Source organism: Ambystoma mexicanum, chromosome 4p (genome assembly GCF_040938575.1).
Source record: "Ambystoma mexicanum isolate Mex_15411 chromosome 4p, UKY_AmexF1_1, whole genome shotgun sequence".
Lineage (NCBI taxonomy): Eukaryota > Metazoa > Chordata > Amphibia > Caudata > Ambystomatidae > Ambystoma > Ambystoma mexicanum.
Genome location: NC_090927.1, coordinates 39,960,377 through 39,979,217, shown reverse-complemented (window position 1 = coordinate 39,979,217; position 18,841 = coordinate 39,960,377). Strand labels below are relative to the sequence as shown.

General features: G+C 45.1%; 1 protein-coding gene across 4 annotated transcripts in view; it reads left to right on the top strand.

Moving 5' to 3' along the window:
* LOC138452937 (zinc finger protein 84-like) overlaps positions 1-17,307 on the top strand; it is a 140,081-nt gene extending 122,774 nt beyond the window's left edge. For 3 of the 4 annotated variants that reach the window (XM_069605302.1, XM_069605301.1, XM_069605303.1), the window contains exon 3: positions 12,392-17,307. In XM_069605302.1, coding sequence (XP_069461403.1) covers positions 12,996-14,456 — 1,461 coding nt within the window. In that variant the 5' untranslated portion in view covers positions 12,392-12,995 and the 3' untranslated portion in view covers positions 14,457-17,307. Of the gene's footprint in view, positions 1-11,176; positions 11,297-12,391 lie in introns of all 4 variants that reach the window. The other variant, XM_069605304.1, reaches the window with a different exon arrangement.
* The last annotated feature ends 1,534 nt before the right edge of the window (positions 17,308-18,841 follow it).

The following is an 18,841-nucleotide window of genomic DNA, read 5'->3' as shown; positions in this document are numbered from 1 at the left end:
GTGCCCAAGGCCTAGTCCTTGGACACACCCACTAGAAGGCAATAGAGCCATGCATGGAAACATGGGGCCACATAGCTTTCCTGACTACAGGTAGGTATGGGTATAGAAACAGACCCAAACAAGGCAACATTCTGAAACCTACTTCCAACCAGTGGCCAGACTGTTGGGTCCAAGGGCCCTAGCCATGCACACAAGGCAGTAGGGGCTTTTCAGGCACAACACAACATATTACACCGACTGGAGATATCCTCATATTGTCTCCAATGCACTCCCCATCCCCAATGGAGTCTGCCTGCACTCACCGAAACATGATAGTCGCCTGTGCAGCTAACCGCCAATGAAGTATATGTGCATTGCTGCGTAAATGGTCCATATCGCAAAACTCTGATGGTGTAAAAACCTTCCATGTGGCAATGTCACCCATTCTCAATTTCTTTGCATCGTATGCAATGCAGTCCTCATTTCCAAGGGAGCGTCCACGCAATCGCCACAGAAGGTATTCGCCTGATGAGCTACCCGCAAATTGCCTCACTGCTCTCCTATGCATGGAGGCATTGCATTGCATTGCGGGGGTGGTGCACAAGCCCTAGGCTCTTGGGTACGCCCATGCACCCAAAAGCCTAGGCTTTGCCCACAACCACTGCAAGGCAATGCAGGCATGCATGGGAACATTTGGCCACGTATCACTCTTCACAAACGTACCACAGCCACCGACATAACACAATGGAAACCCACAAAGTCAACATAAGCACCGGCACCCCTAGGAAACAGCACAACACATTGACAATTTCTAGGCATCATCTGCAATGCAGTCCACATTCCCAATGAAGCGCCCATGCAGTCACCACAGAAGGTTTTCGCCTGAGGAGCTACCTGCAAATTGCTGCATTGCTCGCGTACACCACAGTCGTCTTCGACCTGAACAAATGTATCATATATTCCGTTTTTCACTCCCCCAAACTTTTCATCCCCTCCTTCACCCACCTCATCCTGCAAACCATGTTTTGCAACCCCTTCCGGTGCGGCACTCTCTTCCCATACACCATGGCGGCACTTTCCAAAACTTTTGACGCACAGCACGCATCCCTCCAGCCAACCACCGGCTGCGTCCAATGCAAGCCAATGAGAAGGCTGCCTGCGGAGCGAACAGGGAAATGGGCCCGCGGAGAGGGGCCAGATATCACTCATTTTTTTTAGACTTACATTTCAGTTCTTTCCAACAAAAGTACTAATCGGATTTTCACCAAACACACAAAAGCACGCTTTCGGAACAAAGCTCCCGCTCCGGCCACGAATTTGGTGAAAATCCATCCAGCCGTTTGGGCTGTAGCCGTGCGCAAAGTTTGTGCCCATTCATGGAAAAAAAAATGTTTTGGGGCCTCCCCCTATAACTTCTGCACGAGTCCTCACCAAACTTGCAGAGCGGGCCATATACTTTTTTTTGCAAAGTTTGGTGAGGATTCCTCCAGGGGGAGCGAAGTTATAAGCCGCCCAAAAAGTGGTCTTCCTATGGGTTTAGCAACTTAACCATAACTACACGCCCGCTACCACGTGCAGTGTAAACATATATATATATATGTTATTTTTGTATCTAATAATAGTAGTTTAGCCTCTTAAATGCCATTGAAACGCTGTGTTCGCACTTTTTATAGCATCTTTAGTGCCTGCCGAGTGGTGGAATTGTGTTCCGAGTTCGATTTGAAACATTATGTGTTGTAAACCAATGCGCATGCGCCGCCCGACGCTTGGCGCGTCATAATATCACCGCTGTGTGAACGGGCCTGCTGCAATCTGTCAAGCAAGGCGCTGTAATAATACTACAGAAGGTGAAAGTGGAATGCTTTTGGAATAGTATGTACGCGACACACTCGATCGCACTGAATGAAGGATGCCGGTGCCAGTGAGAAATGTAAGCGTATGATCTACCTACGTGATGTTCTACAATAATAATATATTGTACATTATTAGCACGTGCAATGCTAAGCACATATTAGAAAATATTTCAAATTCTACACAAACACTGTATTGTGAGGTAGTATGGAGTCAATTAGCTGTCAGATGCAGCAAAAAAGAGGAGGAAAGGACCTAGAGCAGCAGGGATTTGTACGTAAGGAAGAGTCCTGATTGGACAGCAGGACAGATGCTCATGACTACTATGCTGCAGGGACTCATGTGGAGTGTAGTTTTTTAGCTATCTTTTCTCTCTGTATTTTGTTTGTTTTTTTCTCGTGTTTGCAGTTATCAAGCTGAAAAAAATAGGAAAGAAAAAGTTAAAATTTTAAAAGCTGTTGGAAGCAGTAATAAAGAAGTTATAGCATAATGCTCGCCTCCGGTCTTGACGTAAAATCCAGATTCTAATGGAGAGCTGTTTACAGCCATCAAGAATGTTAGTGCTAAGAACATATTTAAAATAATCACAGCAACTCCACCACCTCTGCCCTTTTTACGATCTGATCATTTTATATCCCACAGGTGTTGCCAATAGTGCAGCATGATTAGTTTATGCATTTAGCCAAGTTTCCGTGAGACAGATCATGTCAAGATTGTGAATAGTCAATACAATACATCTGCCACCTCTGTGGCATGTTTAATGATGGCGCGAGTGTTCAGGAGTGCTAACTTCATCTTCAGATTAGAATCCAGTATGACATTAGCAGAGGGAGTGGGGGGGAATATCACTGGATACTGGAACCCCATCCCTTTGAGTAATCACGGGCTCTGAAAAGAGACTATGGACAGCCATATCATAGGTTCCCTGAACAGCTGGGTTTTGCAGGTCTTTGCATTTGCCATGACCTTGTGTAGCGAGAGGAGAGGGTTGCATGTTAATCGACACTGGATTCAAGAGTGTAATAACCCTTTCCTTGTACGGGTTCTCCACGACTGTTTGTTTTATTCCAAACAGAATGGGGGGGAGGACCCACTTTGTGTATGCTGAATCAGCATTTTGGCGAAATGCGTGGTGGTGCAGCGATGCACAGGCAAAGGAGAATGTAGTTCAGAGTTTGCTCTGGCCATCTCAATCTGTTGCAAAGGATGCATAACCAGTAGCAGGCAGCAAGTATTGTGCAGAAAACAGAGTGCTTACTCACTCAGTAGCCCCACAGCCCTGACAGCATGGACCGGCACAAACCGATTTATCACGTGCCAGTGAGCAAATTAAAAAGAACACGCAGACTACAACACTCCTGGATATTGTAGTTCGAGGTGTTAGATGTGAGATTGAGGCAACAGTTGCTTCTAATGAAGTTTAAACCCATACAATCTGTATTTTAAAATGCACTCACACTGTGATTTCCTTTTTTCGAGTTCATGCACAAGGCTGTTCTCAAGCCTCTCACCTATTAGACTGCTTTTCCGGTGGCTGTTACTTTCATTAGGAGGGTTAGTGAACTGCAGGCTTTCTCAATTTAAGACCTGTTTGTTACTATTCATAAAAACAAAGTGGCTTTCTGTACACACCCACGGTTTGCACCTTAATTGATTTCCAAGTTTCATGTAAACCAGTCCATTGAACTCCCAACTTTCTCACCATCCCACTAACTCAGCTGAAAGAAGCCTCCATACACTAGATGTTAGGAGAGCAGTTGTGTACTACCTTTATAAGACAAAACCACTATGAAGGACGGATCAATTCTTTGTCTCTGTTGCCGCTAGTAGAGAAGGGGGACCCGCTCTCTAAGTCAAGTGTTACTCAGTTACCCTTTACTTTACGCCTAGAGCACGTTCTGCTCGAGGCACAGAAGCTACTATAGCTTTTATTGCAAATGTTCCTCTTGATTCTCTTTGCAAGGCTGCTACCTGGAGTTCTGGTCACACTTTCACTCAACACTTTCACTCAACATTACTGCTTAGATACACATTCTAAGATTGATTCTCAGGTGGGTCAAGCGGTGTTAAGACATCTCTTCATTGTCATTCCTTCTCACTTCCTACCACTCCTGGCACTGCTTGATAGTCTATGCACAGCATGTGATTCTAAGCAGATTCACGAGCATCGGAAGACCTATATTACTCACCATAATTGTATTTCTGATGCTTGTATCTCCTTAGATTCACATGCGTCCATCCTTCCTCCTCTCTTGGAGTTGAAGGAACATGGACATATTACATCTTCCTTGCTTCTGCACTCGCTCATGCATTCTCTTCAGGCTCCCTCATGGCAGAACAAAAACAACTGGCTGGACCTCGACACGTGAGGGATCATGGGTACACTACACGTCACAATAGGGATAGTGTTACAGGCACGCCCAGCTCGACATCCCTTTTCAATCTTCGAACAAAAGATGCAATATTCTGTGATTACCACTAGATGTCAGACTGTATGCACAGCATGTGAATCTAAGCAGATACAAGCACCAGAAATACGATTACAGTGAGTAATGAATGTCATATATGTTTATATATTGCACATTTATATCATACGTAATGTCCTGTTTAGTTTTTCTCAAATCCTCATGCACCACTCTAAGACACAGTGAACAACACATCTTCCATTAGAATGCAGCTATCCCCCATGACAAAATTTAGTCTAGCTGCACGCATCATATCTCTCCTGTCCTCGCATTCTCTCAACACTTTTATAGCACCCATCTACCTGCTCGACATGGGTGACTAACAGGGACTTGGCCACCCTACTTCCCTCGTTTTGGCTAAAATGCACACACACAATGTATCTGGAGGATAGCTCAAGGGCAACTTGCTCACCTTGGAAACAAGACGACACAGAGCACCACAGGTTCGATCCCCAGGTCTGCGCTTAGAATCCTCTGGGTATTAAGCACGTTTTAAATAACCGATCATATATCATATCATTCTGACAAATTTTCTATACATGGACCTCTGTCCCCCAACTGCGTTCAACCTACAGCGCATTGAGACCATACCAGCACAATCGTAAAGGTAAAACAGGGACAGTAAAGAGAAATACCACCTTGCCTTTTTTGGTAGCGTGGGCCGAGGTAAGGCTGTGCTCTTAAGAGGGGTGTTGAAAGTGAACCAGTAGTGATCCAAACACAGTGCAAAATAAAGGGAACGTCCGATCAACTTTCTATACAAATATTTATACTTTAATTGGACACATCATCTGCAATAGAACAAATGGAAAATACTTTACGAAAACCCACCTCACAGGAAGGACAGATAAGATGCCACAGACTGAGGAAAGTAGCACCCTGAGCGTGGTTCCCAGGGGTGGTGGGTAAGTTACTAACCACAAACAAGATATATTAACAGATGCAATCGTGTCCTAACCAGTTTCTAGGCCCCAAGTGGACCGAGTGGGGGCAGTTCGTGGTAAGCAGTACCGGGATTTGGTTCTTGGTGGGTTAGCAAACTTTCATGCGAGCGGATGAAGTTCATTTCGGTCATGTTCAATCATATGGAGCGAAACAGCAAGCTAGCGTTGAGTAGCGGCGAATGTGGTTGCTCAGTGGTAGGTGGCTTTCAAAGATGCAAGTCGGGTGGTCCCAGCATCTCTTTGCAGTTGGGCCAGGCTGAGTCTGGCTTTAGCCGCTGGGAGCGAGTGACGCTCCACTGGTTTGTGTCAGCGGGCGGAAGTCGTCAATGTGGTGGTCTTATGTGCTGGTCGGTGAAGCAACCATTCAAGGGCTAGCCAGGTTGAGCCTTGGTTGTAACCCCTGGTCAGAGTATCTATGTGACACCCCAGTGATTCGGATCAGGGTCTCAGCATTGCATTTGATCTGGCCCTAGCAGGGGATTGGCTCAGTTGGGGCACGATGCATCGTTGAGCTGGTTTTGAAGTGCATGAAAGATTTCTGGAGGAGTGCAAAAACCAGCGCCAGTGTCTTTCCTCTCGTTCAAGGTGCAGCAGAACCGTGAGCTTTGGCTGGTCTGTCCCTCCGGCTGCTGTGAGTCCCACTCTGGCAGATCAGAGGACAGGATGGCTCCGTACAGGGTCTGCTCTTCCAGCTTAGGCGATTCCGGGGTAGAGTGACAGGTCCTGCTCTACAGCAAAGTTTAGTCCCAATGTGCCCTGCGAGTGGGTAAGGAGCTGATCTCTGCCTTGGACCGCTTCTCCTACACCTCAGGCTGAGGGCTTTGGAAAGTTCAACTTTCCCAAAGTACTGAGACTTCTTCCAGAGCAAATGTTTGTGTCTTGAGAGGATCTGAGAGAATCTGAAGAAGGGGTGGGAGTCCCCTTCTTTTAAAGACGCAAGTCCCCAGGTGATTGGACTTTAAAAAGCCAGGACTTTGCACCCTTGCCAGATGGCACTTCCTCACAATAGCAGTTACAGTGCAAAATGGGCACTTGCCATTAGCCATTTGCTAGCAGTAATTGATTTTTAGCGAAATGGTGTTCATCTGTAAAGAATTGAGGTGGCGGCTGACTCTCTATGGCTGGCTAGGAGCTTGCAACAGTTAGGGTGGTTTATGTGGAGTGGGCACACAATCAGATCATGGGATGGTCAGTGTGTGATGGTTCAAGGAATAGATTGTGGACTATTGCCACCACTCCTCTCCTGCAATGAGTACTCTTGTAGGACCGGTTATGGGAGCCAGGGTACAGGAGTCTCAATGCCGGGACTCAGTGTTCATAAAACAATGTGATGCTAATTAAGACAAGTCCTGAAAGCTGGTGCACTGAGGAGTCTACAACATAATGAGGTACATGTCCTGAATCTCAGGGGTTGAAGTGGGTGGGGGTAAGTCAAAGCATTCTTTGCCTAACAGTGATTTTGCAGTAATTGCACCTGGCTGGAGCCATTGGTTGGGGTGTGGTACCTGCCTATTGATGGTTTGATTTGAGTATTTACAAGGCGCAAGTAGACCCACTGGGAGCCATTAATGGGCTGATTGGGGCTTTCAGTGTAGAGGATGTGGGATCTCTTTCTACTTTCTCCTGGGTGCAGGATGGACACAGTGTATATATTCCTGCACTTGAATGACCCATCTTGGGCAAAAAAACTGCAGCTGAAGTAATTGTTACCTCAGACCCCTCTGTGCATGGCGAGCTTTGAATCGCGCAAGAAAGATAGAACTTGACGTTGCACATCAGCTGTCAGAAGCTATAGACAATTATTAAGAAACCAAAAATTACCTGCCATGCAGTTTCCTGGTAAGGCTGCATTCACTGCTTTGTGATGCTGTACTCGTAGAATGGAAACCACAGCAGCTAGAATATGTTTATGGGTGAGAGGAAGTAACCCAGCATTTCTTTCCTCTGGTTCATGTAGAGAATGAGGCAAGGCATCCACTTTTCTGTTTTGTGTTCCTAGAAGAAAGGTGATCGTACTGCAGAGTCAGACACAGCCACAAGGCTTGTCTACTGTTTCTGCATTGTTGACTGTGAAACATTGAAGATTGCAGTGATCTGTGCAGACTTCAACACAAGGGTAGGTCATTGTCCGGGGTTCTACGCCAAAGCCGTAATAAAGGCCTATTTGAGAGATTGTAAGGCCGCCCTTTCAATTTCAGCCCACTGGAATCTTCGTCTGGTGCTCAGAAGATGGGTCAGATATTGTGATGGCCGTGCAGAGTCTGCTCTAAAGCCACAGTAAGAAATTGCAAAGCTGAGAAACACTGAACAGATTTGAGTTCATGGAGGGCCTTTCCAGTTTATGATGGCCTATACCTGTAAATCCATTTCAATAACCCTAGGACTGAGTATGTACCCCAGGAAGTCAATAAAAGCGACATCAAACAAGCATTTTTCTAGTTTGGCCTATAAATTGTTTCCTGGGGTGCTCCGGGACTTCTTGAACATGACACACATATGACTCATAGGGCGAAAACCCAGGGATATTATCAAAGTAAACCCACATAAAGCATTGCAACTCTGCCAGAGCAGTACCAATATCCTAGGGCATTGCCATGTATTCGTAATGCCCAAAAGGCATTTAGAAGGCAGTTTTCCAATCGTGTCCTGGTCTAATTCAGACTAAATGATGGGCACTGCAGAGTTCAGGTGGGAATACATCTTGGCTTTCCTTGAGGACTCCAGTATGTCTTTTATCAAGAGACATGGGTATATCCTTGAGTGTCGTTGCATTCAATAACCTGGAATCAATGCAAGGCGGAAGGGTTCCCTCTTTCTTGTACACGAAAAATAGGAGATCCCAAATGAGACTCTGAAGGAGTTATATAAGCATGGTAAAATTTGTATTTTATTCTTTATAAAGCAGAGACCTACCTCAAGAGCAGTGGGTGTTGTACAGACTGAGGGTAGCCAGTGTTTGGGCTGGTATCTTTTAACAGTAGTGTATTACTGTGAGGTGTGGTCTGTGTGTTGGTTTGTCGAGAGCCTGCAGTTCATCCCATAGTTCTTGTAATGCTTCATTTTGGGCTCCGTAGGATTAGTTGCGCGTCAAAATCTGTAAAGCGGCCCACTCCCCTTTGTCCCCTTTGTAAGGAAGGCATGATATCAAAGCAAGACAGACACAAATGATCACAGTACAAGGGTGTTTATTATACTGTAAAATGGGTGTGATAAGCAACTAGGCTAAACCTAACTCTAAGATGGGAGAAAGCTACGACAGTCAAATAATATGGTTCTAGTGGAGTCTAGTCAATAAAGAGGGCCTATACTAAAAATAAACTATTGCCAATCCTTACCGCTACGTTACAAAAGAGTGTGGGATAATGTTCACAAGAAAAGAAAGAAGTGTTGGCCGGGGTCTCTCTTCCCAACGTTTTCAACACGGGACAAGGTGGGATTCTCGAGCACGGCACACTCTTGGGCTTCTCCAGCATGAGGTTACAGTTCCTTTTCCAGTATTGGGGCCTCCTGTGCGTAAGTCTCTTCTCATGCAAAGTCTCTTGCTTGAGAGGGCCTGATATGCCAAAACAACAAAAATAAAAGTTCCTTCTGGTAATCTTTACATGGGGTGAACACCTGTCACCCTTGGATCCCCCTCAGCTGGGCTCCGATCCAACTCTCATTCGTCAGCCTCCCTCAATCAGTTTCAGACCAACCACTCACTGTGGACATCCCTCAGTCGAGTTCACACTTGTCATCACAGTGTTCATAGGTAGTTTAACACTATGCAGGATTCACATCCACAGTCAGGCTTTCTTTTTAGCCCCCAGTCAGACTTCACATAGTTCTGTCATCGCTGTGATTTTGCAGGCATTCCTTTGTCGGGTTCACATTTGCCCCAATATCACAGTTCCTTTGTTTAGTTTTTCTTTTCCCCTACAATAATCGAAAGTTTAATGTCTTTTTAAACAGTAGCACAATGTTCAGATTAGGCCCCCCTCATCCGGGCTCAGACCTTCCGAAGGGCGATCACGTCTCGCCAGGTCACTGTTAGCTTAGGGCATGCACTGGTTTCCTATCCTCAGTTTGCACAGCGTTCCCCTCAGTCGGGTGCCAATGCTAGTTCACAACAACAAATCCTCTTTAGTCTGTCAAGGACTTCAATTGTACAAAGGATTTGACTTGACCCTTGTATATGACCACCTTAACACCTTATACCGGCCTTCCTTAAGGCCTAGTAGCACTTGTAGTTTCCTTTACTCGCAATGTTCAACACAGTCTCTTTGTTCAGGAGAGGGGCACCAGCTAGAGACCTTCGACTGAGTGCCCACGTGACGCTGGACCACTCTGACTCTGGTACCCAGTTTGTTCATCAACAACCTTTTGTTTAACTTATCTCCTTACTTTTGCCACTGCAACCTCGAGCCTAACACAAGCCGGTCGACTATCAGTTGCTTCCGACTCACCAGCTGTGTTGGACTCGCTTTGTTCCTTTCTGCTGCTGGAGTCAACGATGGTACGTTGATGGCCAACCTGCCTCCACGCCCTGGCAATCAGTACAGGAGCGTGCCATGTACCGCTGACATCAGTCTCTCCACCTGCCAGTTGTAATTCCCGGTCTTACGTATCTTTCATCTGAGGCTTTGCAGGTCTGGGTTGAAAAGGGCAATGGCAACTCCCTTCTTGACATTCTTTCTGGTCTCACCACCTTTCGCCTCTGTTTGAACTGCCTCCCTGGAATGGCTGCTTCGTCATGCGTTCGGCCTTGCTCGGAGTGTGCTTGTGTGCTCCGCCTTTTATCCCTATGTGTAAGGGAAAGGGTAGTCGGGTGTGTCTAGTTTTTGGTAATTGCCTGACCCTTCTGTTGGGACATGTCAGTTAAACGGCTCAGGTATTAGTCCGTTGTTGTTCACTTTGTGAGAAAGTGTTGTTCACTTTGTGAGAAAGTGTTTGTGTCGGAAACGGGGAGGGTAGAGTTTCTAAGTATCCTACCGGGCAGAATGGGGAAAAGGTGTCAAAAGGAAGGGGGTACCGCGTCTCACCCTTAGGTGGCCCACTGCCACTTCCAGAGGATCCCTCAGGTGATCCTCCCTTACTAGTCCACCCCCAGGAACTTGATCCAATAGCGATGGCCGTGTCCTGGCCACCTGGATGACAGATCCCTGGGCACTAGTAAGTGAGACACCTTAAGGTTTTCACACCTTGTACCAGATACATGGGTCTTCTGATGGTCCAAGGTAGCATTATAGGCCCAGAGTCTAGTCTGCTGTTGTGGAAGGACCGTGTGTGGGGGGGTATCCCTCTCTCCCTTCGACCCAGCACTGAATGACTCACTCCTGTTAGTTGGAAGATCCTTCTCCCAATACCACAAAAGAAAGATCTCTTACGTATTAGCATGATATTGGAACAGTGATAGACACTGATCAAGGGTAACCAGAAAGAAGGGAGACAGAATTGAAGTACAGACTACCAGAAGCTAGCATATGGATATTTGATCATTCGACCCCGGAGCCCGAGATTAGATTATTGCAGTGAGTTTGGTATTAGCATGCATGTTAGTCTTGATAGCGACGGCATCAGTTAGGTGCATCTATCGACAGTGTTCACTGTGCCCACATAGTTCAATATCTGGTAACTTCAGCTTTGTTGACCGTCCTTTGCACCCCTTTGTAAGTCTGTCTATAGTTTTCATGACAGTGCATTTAGTGACTGCACCGTCCTGGTGCGTCCGTTTACTATGTATATACCTGAAAACAAAGGTATATATTAGTCTTTTTTATCAATGTTGTTTCTCTTTCCTCTTGATTGTTAAATGTTTGTCCTTGTGTTTTGTTTTTGTGCGTTTTATATTGAAGAGACCCTATTTTTTTTCTATGATGAGTCTGATGTTATACATGTATTTTTTGAAATGTATCGCTTATGACCCGTACTGATGATTATGCCCCCACGTCTGTGCAGTTTGGAAACCATGGAGACCCCCAAGCTTAAGAATGCTGCGTATGTGACAACAAGACTGAACCCGCACCCAGCCCCCAAGCACCAGTGGTGCTAATGCTGCAAGAGCGAGTGGTGCCTCGGGTAAGGCAGCGTTCTGACCCCCAGTATATCCTCCATCTACAGATTTCTCAATCATTTTATCATGTGTATGGGGTAAAATACTGGCCTTAATTACTGCACCAGTTCAGGGGCGTCTAGATACTAAAGGGGGTGTGGCGGGGGCAGAGCTTGTGGACAATAGTCACATGACCCGTGACCTAAAGCAGGGTTGCATCCTGGCCACTTCCATTACTTCCACCCAAAAATGGAGGCAAATAAAATATTTAGTGGTTGCGATGCACAAATGTTTTTTACACTACCAATAAGCTTGCAAAGAATGCTTATTTCTCATCAGAAATGTGTTCCCAATTAATGACCCAAGGCCAATATCAATATAACCCTTTTATATTGAGTTTTACACATAAGTACAATAGACTGTGTAATTGGTATTTGAATGAGGAAAAAGTAGTAATACCCAAGCTCTAGAATAATGTGGGTTAATCATGAGTCTGAAACAAACACCTCCTTGATAATGAACGGTCTGTGGACGTTTGATAAAATGTACTGCAGCCACTTGACTGAAATGCATAGAGGACGCACTTTAGAGAAGATCCCTTGGCTTGGGGAACGTCTCCTGCATGGAGTATCTTTATTCAGAGTTGGGTATTAATATATGGGTTGCCAGGTAGAACAAGAGCACTCTTATTTGGATATAAGACGTTGGGGAAACCCCAGTATATTTCTGAAATGGCTGAAAGCGGAGCTGTGTGTGAACCAGTCAAGACTGGTGCTCGGAGATTGCATTAAAATTCCAAACATTGAAAGTATTTCTAGAGTATGTAATGAAAAGGGAAGGGTGTGGTCACTAAGGCATCTGCACCATTTAGGGCTCTGCACAAAGACTGAATAAAATGCAGAGGAGATTTGTAGAGAAATATGATCGGAAAGATGCAATATTCTGGCTTGGAGCTTTAAGGGGAAAGGAGGTTGCCTTAATGTTGGCTATGTTACGACTTTGGTTTAGAATTTGAAGCCTTAAAGGCATGTGAAACATTTGTAAACCAATGAAACACTACTGTGCACGTCTATTTATTTTTTCTTTGTCTAGAAAGATAATGTGACAATTTTCTTTTACAGTTTTCTAAAGCCTGCACAGAAAATGCAAAGGGTAAAGATGTAAAATGCCCGAAGAATGGTTTACCTGAACAAAAGGGAGGATGTTGGATATCTCATGGAATGGACGTTTCTAGAAGGCCAGTCTGGTCAAGAACTGGGAGTGGAGGAAGCTTCGCATTATTAACAGGATTTCTATCACCACGCGCATTGCATATTCAGAGTGTCAAGGTAACCGGGAGAAGGAAATGCTTCTGAAAAGTAAAAGAAAATGCATGGATGAGCAGGAGACCCGAAAGCAAGTCTGAATTGGAATTACTATTTAATTCTAAATTCATAGCATGTTTATTCACAAAAGAATGCAAATAGTAGAAAACAATATCAGTACATTGAATTCGAAAACTCTACATAACAAGGTTGGATCCAATAACCCTAAAAAACATGTTCTTTTCACAATCAGCATACTAAGAACATAAGACAATAAAGCAGTAAGATTCTCTGAGAACACCCAAATGGGGAGATGTTGTCAAAAATTAAACCTGCATGGACACACAGAGGTGAAGAATTGAAGCTCCTAAAAAGAGCTTTCCTTTGTACAATGCAATTATAACCAGGAGTGCACTGAGAGATGAACGTAGAGCGTTCTCTACAAATGGCTGACCCTGTAATGAGGTTAACTTTGCTAAACAAAATCCAAGCTGGAGAAATGAAACCCCCAGAGAAACCTTGCCAGGACAATGAATTCCAGAAAAGCTTCAGTCTGAAAACCCATCCTGCTCAAAATGAGAAAACCCACACAGAAGAAAATCCTCATCACTACACAGAATGCCATAACAGTTTCAGCCAAAAAACATATCCAACTCTACATAAGAAGACCCGTACAGGAGTAAAACCTTATCAGTGCATTCATTGTCAGAAAAGCTTCAGTTGGAAAAGCAGCCTAACTACCCATGAAAGAAGCCACACAGGAGCCAAACCTTATCAGTGCTCTGAATGTCAGAAATGTTTCAGTGACAAAAGCAACCTAACTACCCATGAGAGAAGCCACACAGGAGCCAAACCTTATCAGTGCTCTGAATGTCAGAAATGCTTCAGTGTGAAAAATAGCCTAACTATCCATGAGAGAAGCCACACAGGAGCCAAACCTTATCGGTGCACTGAATGTCAGAAATGCTTCAGCGATAAAGGCAACCTAACTAGCCATGAGAGAAGCCACACAGGTGCCAAACCTTATCGGTGCTTTGAATGTCAGAAATGCTTCAGTGTGAAAAGCAGCCTAACTACCCATGAGAGAAGCCACACAGGAGACAAACCTTATCGGTGCTCTGAATGTCGGAAATGCTTCAGTGTGAAAAGCATCCTAACTAAACATGAGAGAATCCACACTGGAGCCAAACCTTATCAGTGCTCTGAATGTCAGAAATGCTTCAGTGTGAAAAATAGCCTAACTAAACATGAGAGAAGCCACACAGGAGCCAAACCTTATCGGTGCACTGAATGTCAGAAATGCTTCAATCAGAAAAGCAGCCTAACTAAGCATGAGAGAATCCACACTGGAGCCAAACCTTATCAGTGCTCTGAATGTCAGAAATGCTTCAGTGTGAAAAGCAGCCTAACTACCCATGAGAGAAGCCACACAGGAGCCAAACCTTATCGGTGCTCTGAATGTCAGAAATGCTTCAGTCAGAAAAGCAACCTAACTTCCCATGAGAGAAGCCACACAGGAGCCAAACCTTATCAGTGCTCTGAATGTCAGAAATGCTTCAGTCAGAAAAGCAGCCTAACTTCCCATGAGAGAAGCCACACAGGAGCCAAACCTTATCGGTGCTCTGAATGTCAGAAATGCTTCAGTGAGATACGCAGCCTAACTTCCCATGAGAGAAGCCACACAGGAGCCAAACCTTATCGGTGCTCTGAATGTCAGAAATGCTTCAGTCACAAATGCAACCTAACCACCCATGAGAGAAGCCACACAGGAGCCAAACCTTATCGGTGCTCTGAATGTCAGAAATGCTTCAGTCACAAATGCAACCTAACTACCCATAAGAGAAGCCACACAGGAAAAACCTCCCCTGCAGTGAATGACTGAAAAGCTTCAGCCAAGAATTCTAAACTAACTTAATACAAAAAACCCATGCATCAAAAGAACCATACTACAGCGCTGAATGTCAGAAAAAAATCAGCCCTTAATGATCTTTAATTCTCTCTGTGACAAACTACAGAGGACAATGCCCTGCAGAGAAGCCCCATGCATGTCTGGGAAGCCCCCTGCATGTCTGGGAAGCCCGCTGCATGTCCGGGAAGACCCCTGCATGTCTGAGAAGCCCCCTGCATGTCTGGGAAGCCCCCTGCATGTCTGAGAAGTATCTTCCAGAAATGAAGCAGCTAATCATGTGCATCCAAACAGGAGTAAAACCTTCAGTGCTTTGAATATCAGGAAAGCTTGAGTCAGAAAGGCAACCAAAATCGAGATGGGAGAAAACACACAAAGGACACAACGCTGGTCAGTTCCCTGCATGTCTGAAATGCTTTAGTTACAAAATCAGTTTAAGGCCACATGAGAAATCCCTTTTTGTGTAAATGACGTCAGAAAATATGATACAAGTCTAATTCAGAGGCCTGCAACCTTTGGATTTTATTTATTATGCACCAAAAACCATACAGGTAATAGGGGGTGCTAAGAAGATTCAAGACCGCACATAACACAGACAATCTATGATAACAGTCCAGCAATTTAGTTAATTCAAACAAGTGTTTTGGATATCCAGATGTTTTGGAGTACAACATCCATCAGCTCTATTGAGCATAGTCAGTGGTAAGAGTTTATCGGAGTTGCTGTTCAAAACACCTAGAACGCTGCAGGTTGCAGGTCGCTGGTCTAATTCAATCTGAAAGAGCCCACATGGGAGAAAACAGTTTGACTTCCAGGCCAGTCAAGTGTCTGTCATGATTTCACTTTTACACAACATCACAGAAACAAGCCTGCATTTCAGAAATGCCATATTGAGAAAAGTCCACTCGCTTTGCATGAGAGACTACATGTGATATTCAAGACAGAAGAGTGCACGAGGAGAGAGGAGAGGATGAAATATCAGGAAAGGCTCACAAACTGCAATCAGAATGCAGACGTTGGTTTAGGACAGAAAGAATATGGACATCCGGTTCCTCCCTGATAGCGCAGCAGTTGAATGGTAATTAATCATTAACATCACAATGATGATCCTGCTCTTCCCTAAGTAACCAGGACTACGAAGCAGACACCCCCCATGCAGTCCATCCTGCGGAACCTTCAAACACTGATTCCTTTCAGCAGTAACCATGACTACGAAGCAGACCCCACATGCAGTCCGTCCTGCAGAACCTTCAAACACTAATGCTTTTGAGCAGTAATGGTGACTATGAAGCAGACCCCCCAATGCATCCATCGTGCAGAACCTTCAGACACTGATGCCTATGAGCAGTAACCATGACTATGAAGCAGACCCCCCATGCAGTCCATCCTGTGGAACCTTCAGACACTGATGCCTATGAGCAGTAACCATGACTATGAAGCAGACCCCCCATGCAGTCCATCCTGTGGAACCTTCAGACACTGATGCCTATGAGCAGTAACCATGACTATGAAGCAGACCCCCCATGCAGTCCATCCTGTGGAACCTTCAGACACTGATGCCTATGAGCAGTAACCATGACTATGAAGCAGACCCCCCATGCAGTCCATCCTGTGGAACCTTTAGACACTGATGCCTTTGAGCAGTAATCGTGACTATGAAGCAGACCCCCCATGCAGTCCATCCTGTGGAGCCTTCAGACACTGATGCCTATGAGCAGTAACCATGACTATGAAGCAGACCCCCCATGCAGTCCATCCTGTGGAACCTTCAGACACTGATGCCTATGAGCAGTAACCATGACTATGAAGCAGACCCCCCATGCAGTCCATCCTGTGGAACCTTTAGACACTGATGCCTTTGAGCAGTAATCGTGACTATGAAGCAGACCCCCCATGCAGTCCACCCTGCGGAACCTTCAAACACTGATGCCTTTGAGCAGTAATCGTGTATCTTCGATGCTATCTAAGATGAAAGTGCCTCAAGGAAAGCTTATGAATAAAGGGTGCATATAATTAAATCAAATTTAGTGTAGAGCAGCACTGTGCAACCCAAGGCTCTCCCGATTTTGGCCTCATGATCACAGCCATTGATTAGGCTAGCTAGGGCTGATGGCGTTTTAGTCCAAAATATATGTACTGCCAAAGGTTCCAGAACCCCTGGTCTAGAGTTTAAAACCAGCAGCTGTGAAAATGTCGTAAAAGAAATCTATGAAGTGGTTTTATGAAGTGAATGTGGCCACCTCAAAGCTCTAGGAGAAAACTTGCAGCTGGAGTGTAAGAATAGATGAAGCATCCTCGCACTCAGACAAGTGGCAGAAAATAATGACAAGCATTTCAGCTATAACACTCTTAAAATGACCTCCCAGGTGTTGATTGATTTATTGACATTTGCTCAATAAGTAGGTGAGTTACATGACTTTTTCGGTGAGCAATCAAAAAACAGACTCTGACTAGTCAAGATTTTAAGTGAACTGTTTGAGATGAGCAGTGAATGATATCATATTTGAATCTATAAGGTGTAAGGTTTTCAGGTGGCCTAACTCTCAAGTTACCGTTTCTTAGGATTTTCCATCTGAGATGAGATCTATGAGAAACACTTTGTGACACAAGAAAACTTTCAAAGTACATGCAACTAAACGTTACTTCTGTAAGGAAGACATGGTATCAAACAGACACAAGTGATCACAGTTCAAGGGTGTTTATTGGACTTCAATGGATTGATTAAACGCCTATCCAGTCCTAAGTCTAAGATGGAAGCAAGCTACAACCATCAAATAACGCAGTCCTAGTAGAGTCTTGTCAAAATAAAAGGGCCTATACTAATAAACCTATTGCCAATCCTTATTTCTAAATACAAATGATGTGGGAAACGATGTTATACAAAAGAAAAGTGTTGAAGAAATTATAAGTCAGGAAATTTGAGCCGTTGGCTTCACTTTCCCACGTTTCAGCACGGGACAAGGTGGCACACTCGAGCTTAGCACATTCTCTGGCTTATTCAGCACGAGGATGCATTTCAAAACCTCAATATCGGGCCTTCTGTGCCAAAGTCTCTTTGTCATTCTAAATCTCTTATTACAGAGGGCCTGATGCGACAAGCAAACATTCAAAGTACCTTTCTTTCTTAGGTGATTCTTTGTTCAACCATGGTCCCTCTCTGCCGGTCTCAGACCCACCTTAATACAGTGTTCTCAATTGGTCTCCCTCTACCGGGCTCGAACCATTTTCTCATTTTCCAAACCTTCCTTTCTGTATCAAAAATCAAAGACTTTCGACTGTGCGTAGGATTTTGCTCGACCTTTCGCAGGACCACTTTGATTCACAATTCTTTTCTCATTACACTTTAACTTTCACTTCTGTCACTCCTCAGCAGGGTACTGTACAGAGACCTTCGATTGAGCACCCACGTAGTGCCGGACCACTCTGCCAATGATTTTGTATCTTTCCTTTCACAGTTCAAGCATTCATCAGAAGTTGAACTTTACTCAGTCTTTCATCACACACATTTTAACAAGGTTTGTTCAAGCGCTCGTTATACCATGTTGCTGCTTGCAACCTTGGCTTCAACATAGACCGGTCTTGTATCAGTCTCCCCAACTCACCGGCTGTGTTGATCTCTTTGGCGCTTCTTTAATTGTGGAGCCAAGGACAGTACCACGGTGGCTGCAGATTCTCCCCAACTCGATTAGCCACGCAGGAGTGCCCCGGATATCTCTGACACACAATGCAGAGTTCTTCTGCCTGGTTTCCTGGCCTTCCTCTTTCTAATATGACGATTTCTTGAAAGCAATGTTTTTTTGCCGAAAAGGTCAAAGGTATCTCCCTCCTCTTGAACCCTTCTCGATCTGACGTCTTTCTCCCCTTTTTCAGCTGCCATCTCGGAACTTCTGTCCCTTCGTGTGCTTTGCCTCGCTCAGAGTGTGCTTTTGTGCTCCGCCTTTTCTCCGTGTGGGGAAGTTCAATGGAAGTCGGGTGTGAGTAATGGTCAGTAATTGCCAGACCACACCTGACCATTGCATTGGGACATGTCAGGTATACTGCTAGGGTGTTAGTCTGTTTTCTCCCAGAGCAGGCTGTCTGTGTGAGTGTTTGTGTAGGAAAGGGGAGGGCAGAGTTCCTACATATCCTACCTGGTAGGATGGGGTAAAGGTATTACAGGGAAGGGGATGCCGCATCTCGCCATCCGGTGTCCCACTCCCCGAAGACCCCTCACCCAGGTGATCCTCCTGCACTGGTCCACCCCCAGGAACTGGATCCAAAAGCGATGGCCGTGTCCTGGCCAGCTAGATGACAGATCCCCAGGGAGTAGCAGGTGGGACACCTGTTTTCTTACACTTCCCAGCTGTTTTAAAACAGCATCT